We start from the raw sequence: 21,788 nt of genomic DNA, 5'->3' as shown, positions 1-21,788 counted from the left end.
ACTATAATACGTTATCATATACATAAGCATTACCAGGATCGCAGTCGGCCCAGGCCTTTGATATGCACTGCGTCCAGGATATAGATCCGCGTTACAAACTGCATTGAAACCCCCTTTGACTCCGCAATTTCATTATGATAAATTCAGGAACAACACTTGTAGCATAGGAGATTTATGTTAAAAACGTTGTCGTCGAGCATACAGAGTGCTTTGTTCCGAGAATTGAAAAAAAAAAAGTCGGTTCATAGGATTCCATGGATTTCTCAGAAGACGTTACATCAGCGAAAGCTGAAATGGCTGAAGAAACGTACAAAAACAGTGAACAGTTCCAAATGGCATGCATCAATAAAATTAAAAGAAATGATTAAAAAAAGGTGAGCATGTATACTAGAACACGCATCTTCCTAGTTTTCTCCCGAGAGATTCGCTTTGTCTTCTTCTTTCCCTGATACATTTGTTACAAGTGACAACTGTATAATAAAGAATATGTAATTTCTTCTGCATTCAACAATCACTTCAAGAGTGTATTCACAAGAGACAATGGTCGCTTGCCTCACTTTCAACTAGACTTCCCCCTCATTTCTGATGATGTTTCAGAACCTGGTACCTTTAACTTGTTACTACAAATTGATGTTGAAAAATCCCCAGGTCCCGATGATATCCCAAATGCATTTCTAAAACGTTAAGCCGAGTGGAGCTCAACATATTTATGAACCTTATTGAAAAATTGTTTGAATATATGCTACAGCCATCACCAGAAAACTGTCAGAATACAACCGTTGCATAAATAAGGGAATAACACTACCATACAATGAACGAATGAATGTGTGGTTTTTAGTGGCGCAATGGCCAGGGATGGCCAAAGAGCTCCATGCCAGTGTTAGTGACTTCGCAGTGGATTGATGGGTTCTATGAAGTTGATGTGACGTGGCTGCAAAAGGGGCCTAAAATAGTCTCTTTAAAGTGTGTAAAATTACGAGCAATAAGATTATGGCGATGTCTAATGACGTGTACTGTGAGCCTTAAAGTGCATTGCGAAAAATGATATGATATACAGTGTGTAAAATTACGAGCAATAAGATTATGGCGATGTCTAATGACGTGTACTGTGAGCCTTAAAGAGCATTGCGAAAGATGATATGATATACAAAACATGTCAGATGCCAAGATTAGCCACAGCACTACTGCCTCATCAGAGCCCTTGAAACACAAGGGCCTGAAGGCATGTGCTATACAATAATGCTATCGCAGCGGCATCCTCTGAAGAGAGGAAGCGCTACGGATGTACGTGACTAATAGCATGTAGGACAACAACATTCAAGAAACCGAGGACTGCTTTGGTGTTAAAAAGCGGTTCGTTACCAAGAAACATGGCCGGGTGAAGTGGAACACTTCCATTCAAAATTGCCGCCCTATTTCTCTTATTTCATATCTTACTCCAGTTTTATCCCCCAGACCAGGACGGATTTTTCTTCAACTGCAAAGCTTTCTTCGTGGTAAACCCGTACGGGGTTTCCTTTGTAGCTTCGTGCTACTGTCGGGTGCATGACAATTTTGCCCTTTCATTAACTTTCATCCAATTCGCGAGTTTCTGCAGAATTTCTTCGCCATATTCATTGTCCCAGTGATTCGAGTTGTCTGTTAATTCATCCTCGCTCTGCCATCTGTTAGCCTTCTGGTTGGCTCAGATGGTAGAGCGACCGCCCGCTGAGGCGTTGGTCCGGGCTTCGAATCGCGGACCAGGACGAATCAAGTGCGAAGCTTTCTTTCCGATAAATCCGTATGGGGTTTCCTTTGCAGATTCGTGCTACTGTTGGTTGGATGACAATATTCCCCTTCCCTCATTTCAAGAACGTGTAAAATACGACAACACATAATTCATAAGCATATAAGTAGTTTTCCTGATGAAAAGAAGTGTTGAAAAACGCTCGCCATGGATCTGCAGGCCCGGCTTTTCGAGCACGGTGTAAGAAATACCCACTGCTCGGTTAGTTAAAACGTTACACGACTTTGTCCTAATACAATCAATAATTTTAAAAATGCGACGCTATATTTATGGATTTCAGTAAAGCTTTCGACAAGGTTTCCCATAACAAGCTACTTCATATATCAGGATGTATACTTAAGAATAGTCAGTTATTAAAATGGTTGCAGGACTATCTTTCTAAACGACGTCAATTCGTTACGATTAACCAGTATTTTTCCCATATTGTTCCTGTTTATTACGGTGTTCCCGAGGGGTCCATCCTTAAACTCTCTATTATTTATGCTGTTCATATAACCAGATAGAAATGTCTCAGTAAAAATAAAACTTTTTGCGGAGACCGTGTGATATAAAAAGAAGTCAATTTCTCTAATGATCGGATTATATGAAATGAGAACTTCGCAAAAATAGTTACTTGGTGTGAACAATGGCATATGTCAATTACCTATCACAAAACCGTCTTCATGAAATTAATATTAAAGAAAAGCCCTCGGTTTTTCCTTATTCTACTAAAAATAACTTTCTTTCCGATCCAGCGCACTGCAAATACCTTGGACTATACGGGGTGTCCCATGTAACTTGAGCCAAACATTAAAAATATACAAATGTCATTTAGCTGGACAGAACAAAGGGAATGCTGTTTGCCGTCGCTTGGAGATACTCAGATTTCTTTCGTTGCGTCTTAATTAATTAATCAACTTCTCAAATATTATAATTAGATGAAAAGTGTCAATGAGGAAATTGTAGAGCAACATGAAACACTCCCGATACAGGTTTCTGCTGCTCACTACGTGTTAGATCAATTTTCTTTTTCCGAGCGTGAAAGAAGCCCGCGAATACACGCAAAGTGCCTCGAGCGGCCAGTCACGCGGCAATTTTGGTAATGTGATGTCCAAACCCACGCCCAAGCTCCTTGCCTGCGCCTCATAGGGTGGCACCCTCTGGATTTAAAATGCGGATCTTAAAGGCCGCTATGCTTTTGATGGTTGAATACGATTTCGGTAGCCGGAAACACTGTTACAAATGTTCGGTTTGGACACCACCTATTTGGAAACCTACCGCGCGCTCTGACATGAAGATCACGTGCTGTGCCGATACGTCTGGCTTCAATTGCTTTGCGCCTGTGTCGCGCATACGTGCAGGACAATTATCTCTCCTGACTGTCTACTTTCTACACGCTGACGCGCTTATCAACAATGCGAAATCAATGCAGTTCTCTGCAGTGCGTCGGCGCCTGAAATGTGAACGGAGCGAACCGTGGGCGACGCTAGCTCAGCCAAAGAAACGTCTATTATCGAGGACCGTTATCAAACAGCTTTAGCTGAGTGCCGCTTGCGGTCATTTCCACTTGCATTTCGCGCACTCAGGCGCTGCACAGAGCTTCGTTAATCTGTGCTTTCGATAAGCGCGTCTCTCAGAGACGCCAGCGATGCACCATCAGTTTACTTGCAAAACGACAAAGGCGGCAAGAAGTGGACACATCGTTTCGCCCCGTTCAATCGTCTCGTCAGCGGAGCGAAGGCGGCAATTGCGTTGCCCGCACGAACGCTGCTTGTGCGCATGCGCACTTGCGTTCCGCCTGAGCAACCGGTGAAGATTGTCAGGATACGCGAGTGTAAGCGGCGTGAGCGACAAGCTAAAGCTGCTAACATTGCTAAAACCGTCTAAAGACTCGCTTATGTTTCGCGCAGTATAGGTTGCACAAAACAATTGCCAGTGGCGCCCGCGAACAAATTTGCTTTGTGAAGCGGCCATGGCAAACTTCCTCCAGTTTTCCCTCCATCGACCTGCCTTTTCACGTCATTGCACCTCTGCTACAGCTGTTTTCTCATTGATCGTACAGCGCGCACCACGAACGCTGCCTTGTGAGGCAGTGCTTATTGTGGTGTGCTAAGCGCGTTTACAGTCGTACGGCAACAGCGCATGGCATTATAGTGCAAGGGTCTTGCGCTCCAAACAGACTCCGAGAGCGGTGGCGCCTGCGCATCTCGCAGGTCTGAACAGGCAATACAACAACGAAGGGGGGTGGCATTATGTAAGCACATCGCATAGAAGTTGTTCTTGACAAGATGGCGGTGCGTTTGCGTACTGCTGAAAACAGCATCGAGGGCACAAAAGAGGCGTACGTGACAATGATGATGACTAAGACCCTTGAACATGAAGCATATCCGCAATGTAAAATGCGCCCGTATAACCGCAGGCTTTTGGTCATTTCGTTCTTAAGTGGGTGAGCGCAATTTGAGGAACAAGCGAGCAATAAATAAATAAATAAATAAATAAATAAATATGGCAGTCTCCACAGTGAAGGATGCTGCTGTCGCAGCAGATCTCGCAGCCAAAGTATTCGCTGAAGTCTAGTGTCCTTTTTTTTTTCTTTTTAGGCACTAAAACCAAACGCTTGCCAGCACGTAGTGCTGTTGCTGTACCCAGTCAATGCGCCGTCAAGCCCTAGGTACAGCTATGCACCAGCCGGCCCAAGTACAGCCGAACGTCCTTACAACGAACGATTTTACTACGAAATGACCTGTACGAGAGAGGAGACAATATGGCCTGCCCAGCTTTGTAACTGTACAATTGCTGTGAACGCCACAGTAACGAATAACCCCATAGAGTATTTACCTGTTTCACGAAGTAATGTACGCGTCCCTGATCACATTTTGGGCTTTTCAAGGCGCCCGCGCAATCTCTTTTGTTGTAACTTGGCGTTGGCAACATGCAAGTCCGGTCTGATGACGGATTTCTAGCAAGACTGGTTGCAAAATTTGATAAGGGCGATGCGACAGAGTAAAGCAAGGGAACCGAAAGTGTCAGAACGAAAACATTTTGATCAATTGCGACAGCATTTTATCACGTCATGCTAAACACCTAGCAGTTTACAGCCGAAACTATAAGAGTATGACATTTAAGATTGCTATCGTGATGGACAGCTGCTCTGCCACACAACACCATCCCGGCGCTGGGTCGCGTTAGGTGAACCCATGATGATGTGAAATGAATCGTGAGGCTCGCTCGCTTATAATGGCGTTAGAAGAACAACATAATAAACCTAAAAGCACCTTCTGGATACATTTAGTCACATTATACTCATGTAAAACTTCGACCGCAATAGGAATTCCGAGTACAAAGGCAAAGGCGAAACCTAAGATGAAGCGACAATTGCGTGCAAAGTCAGCACCGGCAACATATACCTAATTCCATGTTCGAAAACTGATCTCATATCATGCTGAGCGATAAAAATGTGAATGGTGCCGAGAATCAATCGGTATACGAACTTGTTATGGCGTATGCGTTACTTATTTTACACCGGATGTCCAGCGACGACGAAGCGCTATACCGGAAAGCCGCGAGAGACAACGCCAACACCTGCTGCTAGCGTACAAGTTCACATTAAAAACCTCTCGCATGCAGGATGTTTGGAACTGGACCGTGAAGCGCGCACTGCCAACACCAACACGAGCGTTGCAAGCTGCGCGGGCGAACTGTGCGAATGCGTAAGCGAGGTGTCGCGTTCGGGGCTGCAGAAAGACTGATCACAGACGAGGTCCGAACATAGCATCAACTACTGCGCCCATACTTACCGATAAGCGCAAAACATGTTGCGCAACAACCTTCCAACAAACCCGTCTGCGCAGGGCGTTCTGCGCGCTTCGCTCCGCGCCGAGCGTACTTTCCAACACGAGGACGATGCAAATAACGAAGCCGCACGGTCTAGACGCTTACGCCCTCCGTGATGCGCGTATTTTTAGTGCGGTAGCTGCCACGAGCAAGAAAATACCAGCTGAGGAAAATTGCACACCACTGAGACAGACGCCGGAAGTCTGCGTAAGTGTGCGCACATGTCTGACTCGCGCTTAACCTTCTCCACGACGGGACCACGGTTATTTTCTCTGCCGCCACGACAAAGCAAAGCAAGGGAGCCGAAAGTGGCAGAACGAAGGCATTTTGATCAATTTCGTCAGCATTTTATCACGCCATGCTAAACACCTAGCACTTTACAGCACAAGCTATAAGAGTCTGACGCGTTTCACGTTGGCTTCATGATTACCAGAAATTCCAAACTGGCATATCATGGTGCTTCAATCGATATAAAACAGATGCTACGTACTTAATTAAATTGTAGGGTTGATAACGTCCGGAATCTGCACAGTGGATTATGAGGAACGTCGTAGTAGAGGGGCCTGGATAAATTTTTGACCACCGACTTCGTCAATAAATATAAACAGTAACAGTAGGAAGAATCGTACTGATGTAAACACCCTTCTTGATTGATTTAAGCTATTGGCCAATAGCAGCTGCGTATGGCAATCTGATACATGACGAAATGAAGCGCACAGAAAAGAGTGAGGAGCAGGCTTCTGTTGAAAAGTGAGCGCTGGAGAGAAAGGTGACTTCGCGCTCCGCTTGCGAGCTCCACGGGCCGCGCACGACTGCAAAAGTTGGCAGAGATGTTCACAGCGGGAATGAAGAGAGAGAGAGAGCATGAGTATATATCGCACTTTCACATGCACTAGGTTAGGTGTAGGATGTCTATAGCCGGGCACTCCAGCCTGTTGCCTTCAGGTAGTGAAGAAGCGCTCGAACTACTTTCTGGGCTAATGAACTGTGAGGCCAGGCTGCCAAGATCTTTGCCTCTGTAAATGGCCCGTCATCCAGTCTATTCAAGGCACGGCGGGAATGGAAAAAGCTGAAGTAACACAAGTTATAAAGAAAAGCTGCTACTTACAGAGTAAGTGGTCATATTAAAGTAAAACGTACGACTTGCAAAAAAAATTTTTAATGATAGTGCGGAATTTAATATGATCTCTATAAGAACCAAGACTTGTGAAAAGAAAATTTTCGGAAGTCAACAAGCCAACCTTCTCGCATCACGAAAGAAGTTATGAATGGCGATGCAAACGTTCCCGTTGCTGAAGCCCAACATAGAGGCCCCAAAGAACCCATGCGTGTGCTTTGCTTCCTTTTTTTTTTTTTTGCCTTAACACATGTTCTATTTTCGGTAGTGTCTTCGTACACGGTTTGTTTCTGCATCAAGGGCGGAGCGAGTTCATGAGCCCCAGATAAACACGGTCAACATGCCGTCAATGAGAATAACGAGGCTCTGCAGCTCATACGCGTTTCTCGTCAAGCAAATGAAGCAGGTAACAAACAAAACAGCGCTGGCATGCAGAGCTCGCCAACCGATAGCAATGCCGCCAGTCCACATTTGCCTTTTTCAAACGTACATGAGACTGGTTTTCCGATGCTGCTGGACGAAGTGTGCACGGCACCGTAAACTAGCAGGTGCAATTTTTCATGGGAGATTTGAGCGCCAATAAGCCACCAGTGGCCGGTAAATTCGGAAGCAGCAAACACTGTGCAATAAGCGCAGCCTGAGAGACAAGCAAATGCAGCTCTTGCTGCACGCCTGTCAGTCACTGAACCAAAAAAAGAAAAGGAAAAGGCACAATGAATAAGTCCTTCCAACGCTCACTCACTATTCATTATACACAGCCGAAGGGGCGAATATCCCAGACGACTTGATCGCGCACGAATTTTCCCTGCGCATCTCCGGTGCTGTTTCTCTCTCGCGCGCTTTCTAAATACCACGACCTTTAGCAATGTTACTGGAAACATGTGCTATGTATCGTGTTTTTGCTATTCGTCGCTGATAACGGCATCGCATGTGATAATCAATGCTCGCTAGATGCTTTCGTTTCGTCCACTACACTTAACTGCTAGTCCAAGTAGCACAGACAGAGATTATTCACTCGATATCAGCATGGCTGATACAACCCTAAAAGTGACGCAGCCTTCCTATAAGAAAACGTCGCTTCACACTGAAATAGTAAAACATGCGATCCTACATGATTCAACAGGAGGCCTTGAGATAGTACTCAGCAGCGGAAAAAGTAGTAGGTGTTGCCTGATTACTAACTATGTTTCTTATACCTTCTTTTTCTCCCTTTTTTTTCTACTGCCACGGTAGAACCTGGTTAGGGACTGGTATTATGGTAAATGACGCCTCAACATCACAAAGCCGTTCAGTAAAGAAAAGAAAGAACAAACGTAAGTAATAAAGCAGAAAACAAAAAAAGCCCATGAACTCTCAAGAGTCGCAAAAAACAGAAAATTAAGAAAAAATAAGTAAATAATCATGAGCCACTCCCCTCTGTTACGGTGGATGACAAGCGAAGTTGTGTAACACACGACAAAGAGATGACACCGAATTTTGAACAAAGGTACGAACACACTTATCGTCTTACGGTCATCGTGACGAAAGGAACGTACAAACATTTTTATACATTCGCGTTCATTCGTGTTATACGTTCGTTATGCACATTCATTATATACATTCGTGTTTTCCTTTAGCGATGTACTGAGCCACACACTTTGAGGCGGAAATTACCGCACCGACTGGCAATGAGCCAGTGCCGTCAGCGCCTTCGCACAGGGGGGGGGCGGTATGGGAACGCTGGCATGATGAGCGGCAACGGAGCCGGCTTTGGAAGAAGACGGAGGCGCGAGCAGTGACACGAGCCATTACTGTTGACGATAGTTTTTGCTCGCACACATGACAATTTCACAGAACCATAGTCATAAACAGCTTCGCTGCAAAAAAAAAAAAAAAAAGGAAACCATGTCGGTCAAGAAAAACGCTGCCTCGGAACAAAGTACGGAATGCCTACATTCCATCCGTACTCTGCCCGTTTACGCGCCCTTTCCGGGGCTCGAAAGATTCCTGGGCGAGGCAAAAGAAAATATAACGGGCAGAGATAAACACGTTCGATCAGCGCGAGTTTAAAAATGCACGACAGGCGGCTCGAAAGACGCGGCACTCGCCCTTCCAAAATCATGTCATGCCACAAAATCGGGTGCATCGCCACAAGCGGGCGAAATGACGCCGCTGAAAGACCACTAAGCATGCGCCTACTGCATTTAGAGCAGGCCCAGAGAGCGCGACAACGATGAGGGACATTCGTGGTCGCGCCATAAATCGCGGCGGCGACCCCAGCCCGACGAGTGACGCAGCGCGGTCTCGGTAGCAGGACGGGGCGCTACAGAGTCGCCGCGTCGAAATATGTACGGGACGTTTGCGCTGCTGTGCGTCCATGACACCTAGACCTCCCCCCTCCCGCCCTCTAGCACCCCACCCCACTTTTATGGGAATGAGCTCACATCCGCTACGGCGGCGATCGCTAGCAGCTACTACGCCCACTCGCCGGCGTCAACTCCGCGACGCGTGCTGGAAGAAGAGAGAGGGGTAAGGAGTGCGGTCGCGAGAAGGCATGCATGGAAAAGAAACGGGGTAGAGGAGGAAGCGGGATCCGCGTATAGGCTCGCCAAATGAGTCACGCCGCCGCCGTGTACTCTTGCATTGTTTACGACGCCGCTAGGCGCGTGTCAGGGCAGCGATATACCGGCCCACGACGAAGAGACGGCAACAACTAGGAAACATCGTGTTGCTACACGACGGCGCAGCGGAGGACGCGGGGAAGCCTCGCGGCCGCCGCCGCCAACAGCTGCACGAAGAGCAGCCGTAAGACAGGCTTGCTTAGTCATGGGGCCCCGTTAACGGTAGGACTCCGCGGGGGACTCCCGGCGGTCACAAAAAGGCGGCTTCGCGTACACGGTCTCTCCCGTGCAAAGAAACCGGGCTCGCGGAGTCATTCGGCGCTTAGAAAGCGGAGCTAGTAGCGAAGGAGGCTTATCAGACGCTGCACAGCTACCTCGGGGCCAATGTATGCGGCATGAATCCTTACGGAAAACACGCGGAAATATCTTTCGACAACCAGCTGGCTGACCGGTTTGAATTATCGGTCACGCAAAATTTGTTCTTGTGCATTCTGCAATAAGCATGAAGCAACATCATTTTGCAGCGAAGCTGTATATGGCTAGGATCTGGAAAAAAATCTGTCCGAGATGTTGACTAAAACAAATCATCATGTGGGCCGGTCCTGGTGATAGTGCAGAAAAGGTCCGAGCTCAATGGCACATACCCCTGTGGTCTCGGGGACCTGTAACGCGCCCTTGAGCTACCCTTGTCACACGTGGGACCCAAAGAGGTCCCAGGCGCGAGGGTAAGAACAGATGTTTTTGAAAAAAACGTTTTGCACAATTTTTTTCAAAAAGGACTGTTAAAAAATTCTCGGCGCCAACTGTGCAAACGTGCTAGTGCCACTGCTCGCGCGTTGGTCTTCTTCAGCTGGCTCCATTGAGCGAAGAACTGCCATCCTGAGGAATCGCTCGAGCGTCGTCAGCCAGTCTATGACGATGCGTATCGAAACGACTGTGTATATCGATAAAGTAAAAAAAAATGTTAAAAAGAACAGAAAAATACAGAAAGACGAAACAACCAACGAACTTGTGTTTGTGCCTTTATTCAACCAATATAGCATAAACATGCATACAGAACTTAATATAGCTATTGAGCAATACAGCTTCAGCGGTCTTCCATTTTTACATAGGGAAGGGCTCTGAATTTTTTTCTCTCTCCCTCTCTACGCGGGCCACTCTTTTGTCGCAGAACAGAATCATAATTATTGCACCGTCAACCTCAATCGGACGATTTCGCGCCGAAAACGCGGTGCATTAGAGTTCTGTGCATCATCATTAGCGTCTCTCACTGAACCTGCGACCAGTAACGAGACGCATTAACTTTTTCTTTTGATTCTGGGATTTACGCGCCAAAACCACGATACGATTATGAAGCACGCCGTAGTGGAGGACTCCTGACCTCCTGCGGTTCTTTAACGTGCACCTAAATCTAAGTACGCGGGCGTTTTTCGCCCCCATCGAAATGCGGCCGCCGTGGCCGGGATTCGATCCCGCGACCTCGTGCTCAGCAGCCCAGCACCATAGCCACTGAACAACCACGCCGGGTCCGGATTAGTTTTCACCGCCTGGGTTTCTTTAACGTGCACTCAATGCACGGTACATGGGCGTTTTTGCATTTCGCCCCCATCGAGATGCGGCTGCCGTTGCCGGGATTCAATCCCGCGCCCTCGGGCTTAGCCTGAGACACATGCTGACAGCGGCTTGACTGACGAGTGGCAGACTGACCCCCGTATTCTTAAACGCGCCTTCACTTGGCGCCTCACCTTGACTTCGCCAAGTCGAGGTGACGCGCTTTCCTTCACTCAAGGCGTCGTTGCGTTTCGTGAACACTACTTGAGCACTACTCCGTCAAGGGACTGCTTGAGAAACCGGCCTTCACTTGAACGGTGGGCGACTTCCGGAAAGCGCCCCTGATAACGAGAGTATGTGGCCAAATATTGCAATAAAAAGAGCGAAAAACACTTTAAACGTTTACGACATGTTTTTTATTGTAATTGATGAAGTTTTCTTCAATGTATCTGTGAATTTATTACACTTGCAACATAATATTTGGTCAATCAAACGTTGATGTAGCCAAAACTGGCTATAGCCAAGCTTCGCCAAGCCGTGCCAGAGCAGAATCCGTAAAAATCAGAAGGTTCGCATGCTTCTGTTGCCGGCTGCTGCTCCTCCTGTCAGCTTTTTCTGCCGTGTTCTGTGCGCGTTTTTATGTTTAAAATGAGCATCAATAGCGACAACTGCGTTAATCGTCGTGGCGATAAGACCGGCGTGTCGAGGTTCGTCTACACGCATGAGGAACGGGAACTGCTCCGTAACCTAGTGGTGAGGCACAGAGCGGTTAGAGAAAACCGCCAAACTGATAATGTATCGAAGCGCGCAAAGGACAGTGCCTGGGAGAAGCTGGCCGAAGAATATAACAGCCAACCAGGCATTCGTCGCGTTACGGTGATGCAGCTGCGGAAGCTGTGGGACAACGAAAAATCGAAATGGAAGAAGAAAGATTCCGAAGAAAAGCGGGATTTGTACGCAACAGGTGAGAACTTCACCTTACATTTGCTTGGCAAAATTAAGCACCGCAGAGGTCTGAAGACTACGGTGAAACTACGGTGTAAAATAATTGTATGCAGCCTCAGCATCATTGAACCACTCAACCCACCGCCCGCCCCCCTTCTAGTATACGCTGCGTATCCCCGAGCTGCTGCACAATTTTATCAATAATGGTAATGCAAAGTGCAAAAAATGCTTTTGCTGGTTTCAAGTTAACGACAAATATTCTGCGCACGTTATGCGCACGCGAATACTTATCGGCATAATCAGAAAGCGTAGCTAGTATCTGTATGTATTATAGCATATGTTGACGTTACAGTTCGATAAGCTGCTCGTCGCGTTTATGCTTGTGCGTTGTTTTGTAACATGTAATTTTGAATGTGCACATGCATATACACTTTTTTACGTCAGGGGGTGGACCACCTACCTGCCGGCCAATGAGCCCATCATTGGCGCTTGTCGGGGCGGCTGCCTCTCACATTGGAACACGGCTCCCAAACCCCTACGACAGCGACGGAGCCCATACCAACCAGCCAGTACTGTCTCTGCCACCTGCGCACATCTTTGAGGCTATGGTATCTGGAACTCAAGACAGCATGGACGAGTGGCTTGGTGAAGCCAGATTTGGCAAAAACTGTTAATTGGCATGTTGCTGCCGTTGTGTTGTGATGTGACTGCATGCATGTATACTGTTTCTGAGATATTCTGTGTCGTTTATTGTTGTGAGTAACGCAGCTGGCGCAGGTGTTCACATGGCTTGTGTGTCTGTTTCACTAAAATTTACGTTTCTGTCATTACTATCTATCAGCAATACGCCATGTTGTGCCAGCATCTTGCTGTTACTTTACTAAATTATTGTCATGGTCAAGTATATTTATTAACCTTAAGGTGTCTTTGTGGGTCATAGTAAACACGAAGATCAAGGCTAGTTTGATAGGCTTGCATCCCTTTAGAGCTGTAATTGAACCTGGTTGTTTTCTATGTGCAGATCCTCTCTTCCATAGCACTACTTCCAGCGCAGGAAATAGCTGGCCTGTCAATGAACCGGTAACTTTCACCTGCCATGGCTGAAATGCTTCACTCCGCCAGTCAACTCTACATTTGGCGGCTGTTGAAGCCCCTGTTCGTGAAGGACAGCCTCTTTTTTCTAATTTGTGTCTTGCAAAATTAGCATGCACTTGTACGAGCTGTCTCCATCTCTCGTTCTTTTCGAGGTGCCTCTGTGTTTGCATAGTGCCAGCAATGTGCCCCCTGCAACCTGTTATCCAATTTTAATGCTGACAACATGAAGACATTCATTGTGGTTTCTGTGTGTACATGTGCAAAAATAAGTGTGCATGCACACAAACAAAAGTGCCTCTACAGTGGAGTTGCAATGTATGAATGCTCTTTTGATTGCACCAACTGCCTGTGGGGCACTAGTTCTGCTTCCTGTGTATTTTCAGGCCCTACCCCTGTGGTACCACAGCCAGCTTCGGAAGTCTGCGCTCTGTCAGAAGCAACGGGCATGTTGCCTTCTACAGCTCGGGCGCCTTCGGTCCTAACGCTCATGCTCCTCCAGCAGCACCGGCTCCTGGCGACATGCCTTCTTTGCAGCTGATTTCTGTGACTAACATGTAGCAGGCATCATCAGATAAGTTGTTTCTCCTGTTATCTTAAATTTCATGCTACAGCTGAGACGCATCCAGCCAGCAGTGAAACTAAATAGCGTGCTTATCCAGCAGCACTGGAACCTGTGTGGAATTGAGCCTCCTTTGACAGCATATTTGTGCAACTAACATCTGTCAGAAACATCACAGAGTGAAGTTGTATCTATTGCTATTTCAAATTACATGCTACTCAGGCGCCACTATTTAGTAGTGAAACTTTAGTCTGTTGTTACGGCAACACTGAGTCTAGACTGGAACACACTTTTCCTATTTATTTCTGTGACTAACACACTTGGAGGGCATCATATGGATAAGCTGCTTACTTTTTCTTTTCACTTGCTCGCCTGGGTTACAGTTTAGAGCCCCTGGCGCTTTCCATTTCGTGTGTGACTGATTACTTGTGACTGTCTGATTAGTGTGCCTGCATGTATGTGTATTTGTATTCATAAGATGTTCAAACTATGAATTGACACTGCTTACAAAAATGAGTTTTCAACTGCAGTGTGTCCTAGGCTCTAAGTTAATGTTTGTTTTATGTGTGCAGATAATCCAGTTCAGGCACCACTGCCGGCTCAGGAAAGTGCTGTCTTGGCAGGTCCCAGTACCGTGCCGCTATCGACGACTGAGACCACGCCACATGCCACCTGCTCGACTGGAAGCTTCAGACGCTGCGGCTCTCATTGACACACCTCAGCAACTGAGACCAGCACGAGGCCGCACAGCTGCGATAGAGCGGGTGCTCGCACCTGAAGGAGCTGCCCGACTGAAGGCGCTTCAGAAAGATGAGGAGCGCAAAGCAGAACTGCACTCTGTAGAGATGCGCTTGCGTCGGCAGCAGCTCCTCCAGCAACGACAACGTCACAGGATGGACGCACAACGGAAGCAGGAACTGCACCAAATCGAAGTGCAATTGCGGCAACAGCAGCTGGAGCAGCAAAAGTGGCGCGACGACGTGGAGCGCCAGATGCTGTCTCTTGAATTAGAGGCAAAGAAGCAGCAACTTGGATAAAGCCAGCAGGCATAAAACTAAATGTTTCATTATATTTTCACACACGTCTATGCTTTAATATGTAAGGAGTATGATACATCTGCAACTGTGGTTAATGATTGAAACTACTGGTGCGAATAAGCAATAATATACACAATACAGGAAAAAAGCACCAAAATATACATATGAAAGAAGTACTAAAGGAGTGTCCTGAGCAGTAAAGTGTGCTTGCACTTTGATGGCATTCCTTATCTTAACTTGCACATAATTGGAGTTTCCAAGATGTACTCGTTTTGAAATCTGGATTAACGTAGGTGCAAATTCACTTTTATGATGTTTTAGTTAAATGTTCGAGCAATAAGCCTCATTCGACATTGCGATCCATGCAGTGTGTCAGTTTGCCTCGCCACATCAGGCTGCTGCCGCCTCAAGTGTTGTGGGATCACCACAGCTGGAGGTTCCGGGTCCTGCCTCAGGACTGCCAGGTTATGCAGGGCAGCACAGGCTGTCGTAATGACCGCAGAACGCTCCATCAAGTGCTGAAGCCCCATGTCCAAACATGGGAAGCGACGCTTCCACACACCGAACGCTCTCTCTACAGCGTTGCGGGTGCGGATGTGAGCCGCTTGATACCTGTGCAAAACAGACAATGTTAGTTTACACTTATGCTAACTACTCTGAGACGTACTTTATACCTTGGCATCATAAGCAGGTTAGTCGTCAAAGCTCTTGCAGCTAATATGTTAATTGTATTGCGTCTTATATTCGGTGTAGCAAGAACAGATTGCATGAAATACATGAACGTAATAATACAAAGCTATATTTTGCAAAATTACGTCATTACTACTAAAATATCGATCACGCTTACTCTAATGAAACCTTCAAACGCAAGAAACTGTACGTCATTACATAAGGATTATTGTGCTTTTTGCTTTATGCAGCGGTACTTACTTGCTCTCGGGGCTGTTCGGACGTCCGGAGGAAGCTAGTGGGGTCATTAGAAAGGGCATGCATGCATAGCCAGCATCGCCAAGTAGAAGTCCAGGCATTCGTTTTGTCTCGTAGAGAACACGTGCACGACTGTTGTCGAAGATTCGACTGTCATGCACGGATCCGGGCCAGTTAGACACGACGTCGTAAAATTGCAGCTGCGGCCCTGCAATGACCTAATGAAAAAAAGAAGAATCGATTGTCATTTTTTTTCCGGCTGAAGTGAATGTAAGCCGCGCAATTCACACATACACGATAGTCTTTTTCTGAGTAGAAGCAGCCACTGCTTTTTAGAATTGCAAGGCCATACTTCCCTTTTGGTGATCTAAAGACATTCAAAGAGCCCCAATATGTACGATAGTCTTCTAATATAAAACGTCTAGCACTATTGCCACGCCAATCTTAATTTACTCGGCCATATCACCGCGCATTATCACGAAATGCGCTATGTCATTATCTGGAGCAGGAAAAGGATCGGAATGGAGTAAATTGATTTCTACCATGACTGATCCAATTAGCCAGTATACTGTTTATTGAAGCTTGTAGACATTAACACATGACTGTCTCTTTAAGAATTAATGCTGCGCTCATATAGAGAAAAGAGGTAGCAATTTACCTGTACATTTATGGAGAAGTAACCCTTCCGATTGCGGTAAACTTCGCCATTCGGCCCACCCGGTGCCTTGATGCGGATGTGGGTGCAGTCTATGCACCCCGTCACCTCAGGAAACTTGGCAATGTGGTAGAAATCCACCATCGTCGCACGGAACTCGCCATCTGTGCTAGGAAACTTCACGACGACCGGGAACAAGTGCGCAGCAATTAGTCGTGAGACACGTTCGACGACGCGGCTCACTGTCGGTTGCGACACGTTCACTAGGTCACCTGTCACAACTTGAAATGTGCCCGCTCCATAAAAGCGTAAAGCGAGAAGAACTTGAAGCATTGGTGGCAGAGGGTGGCCACGGTTGCTGGCGCTCTGTTCAAGAGGCAGGCAGTCAAGCAGCTTCTTCACGGTACACTTCGTGAACCGATAGCGTGCGAGAAATTCGCTGTTGGTGAAGTGTTCCACGGGATTCAGGCGGTCCCTCAGCCTCTGTCGTGGTACGTCTGCAATATCGCTGTCGTCCATGACGACGCCGAATAGCTCGTCGACACGGAGAACATAATCGACGAACGAAGCGTAGTCCGCCATAACACTCGAGTGAAGGAGCTGCCCAAGGTAGCCTCGATGCTACCTTGAGATTCTCGAGGAAAGCGCTCGGGATTTCCTTCACTTGAGGAGCGTTTCAAGTCGAGGGCGATTTGTGAAATGAAAAACGATCCTCAAGGAGCGTTTCAAGTGGAGGGTCGAGTCAAGGAGCGTTTGTGAATACGGGGGTGAGACTGCCAACTGCAAGCACGAGGCGTTCAGACACAGTTAAACGCGGGCCATATAGCGCAAGGCGTCTTAGCTCACGCGATGAACAGATTAAATTGCACTGCGCCTGCGCAAAAACCTATAGTTGCCGATTCTTCAGAGTGCACTAACAAGGCCGAGAACCTCCGCTAACTTCCTGACCGCTATTTCTAAAGTTATCTAAAGTACATCGACTGACGCGCACGCACACACGTCGTCTACGCGTACGAGCCCTGTACAATTATATAAGCCTCTTATATTCTCTATTTCATCCCGTCCACAGCCACGCAGACGGCGTAAGCTGGCTATGTGATGCCAGTAAAACGTCTCCTGTGAAGAGAGGAGTCGCAATCGAATAACACGCATTAAACGCACGCACGTCACCAGCGCAGGAGCGCTTCTATATCCTTGTAGTTTCGATGCACTCACTGTCAAAAATATAACGAGGAGCGACGACGCGCGATGAGGGCGAGGCATAAATGGGGCGGTTGGCATGGCGGCGAACAGGAGGATGGCACGCGAGCCCGCTGAGCGGAAGTGACCCGCGAACAGGACGCGAGAAGGGCGCCCTCCATCAGCTTTGACAGCGCAATAACCTGGCATCGCCCAAGAACTCGGCCGATGCTTGTGGCGGGGCCTTTTCATCCGCTGCCGCCTGCCCGCTCGGTGCTCGAGAGCTGCCGCGGCTAACGCGACCGCGGCATATGTAGTACTACAAAGGCCAGTACTTCTATACTCCGAACTTCGTAGCGCCGAAACAACGAGTGGCGAACAGCGATTTGTTGCAGAATGATTACGACAACGAACGTGAGGTCAAGGCAGACGACGACGGGGCACGAAATAGTGAGAATGCATAAAAGGCAGACTAGCCAGTTACAGAGGTCGCTGCTCTGCGGGGTGGGAGGGGAAGCAAGGGTGAGAAAGGAGGAAATATTACAGAGAATTCACGCGACCTCCAATTGTGCGGAAACTCACAAGCAATATATAGTTGCCCTAGCTTTTTTTTTTGTTGACTAATTTGTTGTTGTCTTAACACTTTAAATCTGCTATACAGCGTTGACAACATCGCGACACGTCTTCCCGACAAACAAACATAGCAGCCGTCATAATGTATTATAGCCGTTGTTGCAATGCGCCGTCATGGCGACTAAGCTTTAGAAGCAGTTAAGTGTGGCAGATACTTTCCTTGTATTCTTTTTTTTTTTTTTGCGCACGGGACTGCTTCCATCTTGGAATGTGTATACTCAACTTGTACGCAATCAGAGGGTATCAGTGCATGCACGAGAATTATACAAAAATGATACAGAAAGATCACGTACTCGTGACGCCTGCGGCAGAAAGGATGCACCACATGCCGCCAAGGTTTGTGAGTGGTGGCGCTGGTTAACACTACTAAGGTTAGTTCTACATAAGAACAGTTTACACCCTTTGGCTTGCCCCTTCTGCCACACAAAAATAATCGTCATCTGCCTTGATGCGTTTCCTTTCTTTATCGCTGCGAGCCCAGAACTTTCCAGTAACGAATGGCACGCGCGTTATCAGCATAGAACAGTTTACACCCTTTGGAGTGCCCCTTCTGATAACACGCGTGCCGTTCGTCACTGGAAATTAGTTCCGGGATTGCAGCGATAAAGAAAGGAAACGCATCAAGGCAGATGACGATTATTTTTGTGTGGCAGAAGGGGCACGCCAAAGGGTGTAAACTGTTGTTAGAGTGTAGTAGAAGCACATAAATACCCAAGAAAGAGGATGGGAGAAACGGCGCCGCGGTAGCTCAATTGGTTAGAGCATCGCACGCGTAATGCGAAGACGTGGGATCGTTCCCTAGCTGCGGCAAGTTGTTTTTTCATCCCCTTTCATTGCCATTAATTTATCATTCAATCAATCAATCAGCAATTCAATCAGCAAGTACGAGTAATTTCCCCTATGTTTTCCTTTGTGTCTTTGTTTGTTGGGCTTCTCGTGATATGATTAATAAAAATCGGGCCCCTCGGTTAGCCCCCTTTCTTCACAAAAATTAAATGTGAGATAAGCACAACTGCATTCGCAAAAGTAGTTGACAGCACTCATTTCCACTGCGCGTGTCAAATCGGAGGGCGTTGACAATTCAAAAGCCAACACCCCCTTTCAAAGTCGAGGACGATCATAAAATCAATATATCCATACTTTTGCACCACTTGTAGACTGCATGTGGCGATCGCGAGAACTAAAGGGTTATTTGTTTTTTTTAATTATGGGGTTTTACGTGTCATAACCACTTTCGGATTATGAGGCACGCCGTAGTGGAGGACTCCGGAAATTTCGACCCCCTGGGTCGAAACTAACGTGCACCTAAATCTAAGTAAACGGGTGTTTTCGCATTTCTAAAGGGTTATTGCGTTGCAAACTATGGCAATGTTCGGTGTCTGTTATCGTCTACCTTACCCCTTTCCATGTACCCACATGTTTTTCTTTTTTTTTCTCGATCGTTCATCGGTCTTGCATCTTTCTTTTTTTCTTGTTAAATTGTATTATAAAGGCCACAGCCATAAAGGCCAAACGCAAAGCGCCACCCCCTCCCTTTATTTATATTTATATATATATATATATATATATATATATATATATATATATATATATATATATATATATATATATATATATATACACACCACAAATTCACCTTCAACTGCCCCGCCATAATCTCGCTCGAGGGACGTCCTCTTCTATGCCGCTAGTCGTTGCTTCGGAGCATTTCACGCTGCGAGAGCAATTGCGTCGAAGCGTCCGACGCTGCAAGAGCAATTATTCACGTTAAAGCATGAATAACTGCCTATAGCTGAATGGTGAGCTTTGCGGGCGTTCTCGTGCTGCGTCCGCCCTTGCAACAGGCGCCACGTCAAAACAAAATGGTGTTGGTGGAAGTGCAGGTATATTTTCGCCGACACGTACAACAGCAAAGCGGCGGCTCCTAAACTACAATCGTCCATGTTCCAAAAGAAAAGGGACGCGACATAGTATATCAATAGAACCCGGGAACCAAGTGCCAAAATTTCATACCACATAAAACAAAGTTATGAGGAAGCCCGCATGTTTACGTCAGTACACAGTTCCTTCAAGTACGATGTGCCAGTATTGTTATACATACTTCAGTTTTCTTGCCAGTGTCAATCCTGCACATTTCGGGGTCTTTCTGCAGTTGGCTCACACAGCACTTACTCCTACATGCCGAAGTGGAGGCTATACGAGTAGCAGCGCTTGAAGTCTCAGCCGACCACGCTCTACTGTTGTGCGCTGTGGCTTTCTCATTCTGCTATCTTCCATCCGGCTTTAGCTACGCCCGTTCGCGGTGGTTGAGCGTGGCTGGGCAAGTTGAATGGGCACTTGGTCAACGCACTGTACACACGCTGCGCGCTTATACGGGCCTACGCGATTGAAAACTTCACACAACGCATGGCTCGGCCCAGTCCAGGAGGCACTGGCAAAATCTCCAAGGCTCAGAAGGTGAGCAGTCCCTGGGCGACGTTCTTGTGTTCGTCGGGATCGTTGTAGGCAGCTGGCATAGTGGGAGGTCCGACATCTGTGGTCGCGCTGCGACGCCGCCTGTCGCGACGAGGTTGCCTCGTAGGTGTTTTCAGGTATGTCTGAAGAAGCAAGCACATCCAAATCCCGTGAGCAGCCTGGGCCACGCCACTGATGTGAATGCTGCACGGCATGCGCACTGGATACCACACTACCGGCCCCCAGACTAGGCTTTTCCTGCGTGGGCTGCAAGCGCCGAAATCTCTAGACAGGCATGTGCTAACTTCGCGGAAATGTTGTTGGGCCAGCTTGCGGAACTGCGTGGATCTTTGACGTAGTCCAGCGATGCCGTCGCAGCCACTATAACGGCCGCTGGCATCACCGGGATCGTTAGGCCTAAGCTTGGGTTGAAAGCAGCCGGCTCGCTCCGTGCGAGAGGTCAAGGAACCCGTCAGGACTTCGAACGAAGCTGGACGCCGGTCGTCTCGCGCGAAGACGTAAGGGTCTCCTTCGCGACCTCCTTTCTTCCACTTGACTCTGCCTTCCATGAGGTAGCTGAAGATTCAGAAAGGACAGATCGGCCGACTGCCTGCACCTATTCGTTCGCTGACGTCTTCTTTCTATTGGCCAGCACGAGCACTATACGCCTGGGGATCCCGCGCGCTTAGTCATTCGAGTCATTTTCTTCTTCCTCGTTCTGCGCTGCAATGCCAGGAAGTACACCGCGCAAAACCTTCGCGCAGCTATACATGCCAGCCCATACCGCAACACACACAGCCTGGCCCAGTGGACTTGCCCGAGTGCGATGCCACGCCCGCAGCTGCGGAAATTTCCGGGGTTCCAGGAGTTCAGTGGCCTATATATATAGTTAACGGCAGCCGCATGACGTACCAGACGGCGTCCTCGTTCCATTCGAAATGAATCGTGCAGAACGTCGAACCTGGTCGTAACTCATTTAACGTTTCCCGGCGTTTGCACCACACAGCGATTCCAATCATATGAACAGCACATTTTCTTGGTGCATATAGTATACGTTTGTGGCTTAGCTACGTGTTAGTCAAGTTAGAACTGTACATGTATGACCATGCGCGGATCCAGGGGGAATGTCCAGATGACGTAAGCAGAACGTCGCCTAGAGGGGCGCGGCTTAGCACTCGCTGCAGCCTCACAGTTTCGGTTTTTCGCGTGCTCTGATAGCCAAAATCCGTCGTACTACGGGTAATCGCATTTTTCCAGATCCAAAAGTTGATATCGCCTGTACGGAAAACTCGCTTGAATTTCCCCATTACGATGAGCCCACTGAAAATAAAGGTTTAAAAGTTAACCAACGTATCTTTGCTAATGAGCGACTAGTTACTGCGTATCACTCGTCACTCTGTGATCGCCACCCCTGAACGGCAGGCCTCGGAAGATAAC

General features: G+C 47.4%; 2 protein-coding genes across 2 annotated transcripts in view; one reads left to right on the top strand and one right to left on the bottom strand.

The window, feature by feature from the left end:
- LOC142571682 (integrin alpha-9-like) overlaps positions 1-21,788 on the bottom strand; it is a 103,643-nt gene that overhangs the window by 63,019 nt on the left and 18,836 nt on the right. The window lies entirely within an intron of this gene.
- Positions 11,430-14,536, top strand: LOC142573325 (uncharacterized). The gene is made up of 5 exons (XM_075682991.1): positions 11,430-11,831; positions 12,257-12,483; positions 12,834-12,892; positions 13,291-13,450; positions 13,907-14,536. The coding sequence occupies exons 1-5, from the start codon at positions 11,507-11,509 to the stop codon at positions 14,501-14,503; spliced, it is 1,368 nt and encodes a 455-aa protein (XP_075539106.1). The 5' UTR covers positions 11,430-11,506; the 3' UTR covers positions 14,504-14,536.

The sequence above is a fragment of the Dermacentor variabilis genome, chromosome 2, assembly GCF_050947875.1.
Source record: "Dermacentor variabilis isolate Ectoservices chromosome 2, ASM5094787v1, whole genome shotgun sequence".
NCBI classification, from domain to species: domain Eukaryota; kingdom Metazoa; phylum Arthropoda; class Arachnida; order Ixodida; family Ixodidae; genus Dermacentor; species Dermacentor variabilis.
This window is presented reverse-complemented; position numbering and strand designations above follow the sequence as displayed.